At 63.5% G+C, this 2,545-nt stretch overlaps 2 protein-coding genes across 2 annotated transcripts in view; both read right to left on the reverse strand.

Moving 5' to 3' along the window:
- Window positions 1–196, reverse strand: part of AMSG_06151 (NADPH oxidase 5) — a 2,166-nt gene extending 1,970 nt beyond the window's left edge. The window contains exon 1 of the mRNA XM_013901891.1: window positions 122–196. Coding sequence (XP_013757345.1) covers window positions 122–164 — 43 coding nt within the window. The 5' untranslated portion in view covers window positions 165–196. The remainder of the gene's footprint in view (window positions 1–121) is intronic.
- A 702-nt stretch (window positions 197–898) lies between these two features.
- Window positions 899–1,956, reverse strand: AMSG_06153 (arsenite S-adenosylmethyltransferase). The gene has a single exon (XM_013901892.1). The coding sequence runs from the start codon at window positions 1,764–1,766 to the stop codon at window positions 948–950; it is 819 nt and encodes a 272-aa protein (XP_013757346.1). The 5' UTR covers window positions 1,767–1,956; the 3' UTR covers window positions 899–947.
- Between the last annotated feature and the right edge of the window lie 589 nt (window positions 1,957–2,545).

Here is a 2,545-nt window from a genome sequence, read left to right on the forward strand (position 1 = left end):
CCCCCCCCCCCCCCCGTCCTCCCCTTCCCCCCCCCCCCCCCCCCCCTACCCCTACCCCTACCCCTTCCCACCTCCCACACAAGTGCATGCAACTGAATATTGGCTATCTACAGGTACGTACCCTTTTTGGTCAGAGGACGCTCGCTTGCAGAGACAGGCTGCATGGTGGGGCCTCGGGAGGACAGAGAATTTGAGAGGCGAATGAGGGCAAAGAGCGTTTAATCCTTTACGGTACGGAATGGTCAAATTTGTCCATCGCGCAAGCCGCGCTCTGCGACGGCTTGTTGGGGAATAGTGGTGATGACGAGCAGCCGCAGAGGTGCGGATCCGCTTGCGCGACGGCGCGGAGTCGGCGGCGTCGGGGCTGGCGGCGAGGGCGGCGAGGGCGTCGATGATGTCGCAGATAAAAGCCACGCGAGTCATATGGCGGGGTGTGAGATCGTGTCAGCGTAGAGCGCGTACGCGGCGTCCAGAATCCAGTACAAGATGGCGTGGCACCACTTGCGCGGCCACGCCGACTGGCAAGCTCGTCCGTCGCAAGACGTCCTCGCGCTCTCCCGTCCCGCTACTGTGTTCAACTCTGGCATGCTCTCCTTCCCGGTCCTCGGGGTCGTCAACGACAAGCTCCGCACCGTCCGCACCCGCCGCTCCTCCGGATCGGCGCCGTACGGCACCTCGCGCGCCTCGCCCATGCCCCAGGCGTCCGTCACCGCGACGGCAACTCGAGCATCCTTCAGGCGGGCGTCTACATGTCGGCCGCCATCAGGTGCGGGCGCGCCTCCCACCTCAAGCCGCTTGAGACGCGCGACAACGCGTCCGAACGACCGTAACGTTAGAGGTTATCCGCCAAACTGGCCGGGTCCACGTGAAAAGGCGCTGGCGGTTGGGTGGGGTGGGATTGCAAAAAAAAAGACCACTTTATCGTCGCCTACCACTGGCAAACACCTTTAGCAACACTTGGTCTGCTCTGGCTTGCGTGCAGTGATGTACGCTGAGACGACGTAGTCCTCAACGCTGCGGCCGGGCGCCCACTCGCGGATAAAGTCACGCGAGTCGTCCTTGGGCTCGATGGAGACGTCGACAAAGCCAGCGTTCTCAAGCATCGACTGGAGGTCGGTGATGAGCGAGGCGCCGCCGATGCACGCCCCGATGAGGAATGCATCGCGGCGCATCTCCTCGGGCAGCTCGATTGTGGCCACAACGTCCGAGAATGCCACCCGTCCGCCGGGCTTGAGCACCCGCCAGCACTCGTCAAAGACCTGCAGCTTGTCGGGCGAGAGGTTGATGACGCAGTTGGAGATGATGACGTCGACCTCGTCGTTGCCGATCGGGAGGTGCTCGATCTCACCGAGCCGGAACACGACATTGGCATACTTACCACGCTCGGCGTTGGCCCGCGCCTTGGACACCATCGCCGGCGTCATGTCCACCCCGATGACCATCCCGCTCTCGCCGACCTCGCGCGCAGCGAGGAAACAGTCAAAGCCGCCACCAGAGCCCAGATCCACCACCACCTCGCCGGCCTGCAACTTAGCCACCTCCAGCGGCGCTCCGCATCCAAGCCCCATGTTGGCCCCGTCGGGCACCGCCTTGATCTGATCCTCAGTATAGCCCATCCGCGTCGAGATGATGGCGTTGATGGCCGCGTCCTGGTTCGTCCCGCAGCACGTTGCCGCCCCGCTAGCTGGCGGGCAGCATCCACCCGTATCTACATCCGCGCTTGCACTCTCTCCCACCGCGTTCGTCTTGGCTACCGCGTCGTACATGGCCGAACGCCCGCACGCACCGCATCGTCTGCGACTTGCGACGACACGGCTGGTGCCCCAGCCCCAGCCCCAGCCCCAGCCTCACTCTCCGCCGGACCACAGCTACCGCCTGCACAGCATCCGCCCGTGCTTGACATGGTTTTCGTTTGCCTCTGCTTCCCTTGCGAAAGTCAAGTGTGCTCAGTAGCGGTGGCGCCGGTAGGGCTTGGCGGGGCGGCGCGTGCGGTCTTACTGCGTCGAGTTGCGGCTCGCTGCGGAGTATTTTTCCTACTGCTCCGCGCCCCCTCACCTCCCATCTGCCTCTACACGTTCAGTGCCATTCCCACTGCTGCATCCCCGACGTCCGTCCGCATCTTCATTTCACTCTAATGATACTCTGACCGGACCTGGTGGTCGCAAGCCCTCCACGAGCCCGTTCCACGGTCGTCGTCTAGCCTCACCTAGGACAGCTCCGCCTGTATTTTCTTGGTCAACCCCGGGGCGGAAAGTCCCACCCCTGCACCTCCCCCCTGCCTCCATGTTCCCCCCCACACCGCAAACTGCCTCTGCATCACATTTCAACGATGGCAACTACATCCATTTCCCCCCTCCCCATTTCCTTCCGCAAGTAGCCCCTCACCCGCTTTCGCACCAATGTCATCATTGCAAACGTTGCCCGTCCCAAACTTGCCCATCAACGCGACATCAAGAACACCTTGCCGACCAGCCCCATCCAGCCCCATCCAGCCCCCATCCACGGCCATCCCAGATCCCCCCCCCCATCCCCCCTCCCCCCACCA

Source organism: Thecamonas trahens (genome assembly GCF_000142905.1).
Source record: "Thecamonas trahens ATCC 50062 unplaced genomic scaffold supercont1.26, whole genome shotgun sequence".
In the NCBI taxonomy this organism is placed as follows: Eukaryota; order Apusomonadida; family Apusomonadidae; genus Thecamonas; species Thecamonas trahens.

What these genes read in the sequence shown, in the direction of transcription:
- AMSG_06153 (XM_013901892.1), bottom strand. Translation starts at nt 1,766, where the DNA reads ATGTACGACGCGGTAGCCAAGACGAACGCGGTGGGAGAGAGTGCAAGC.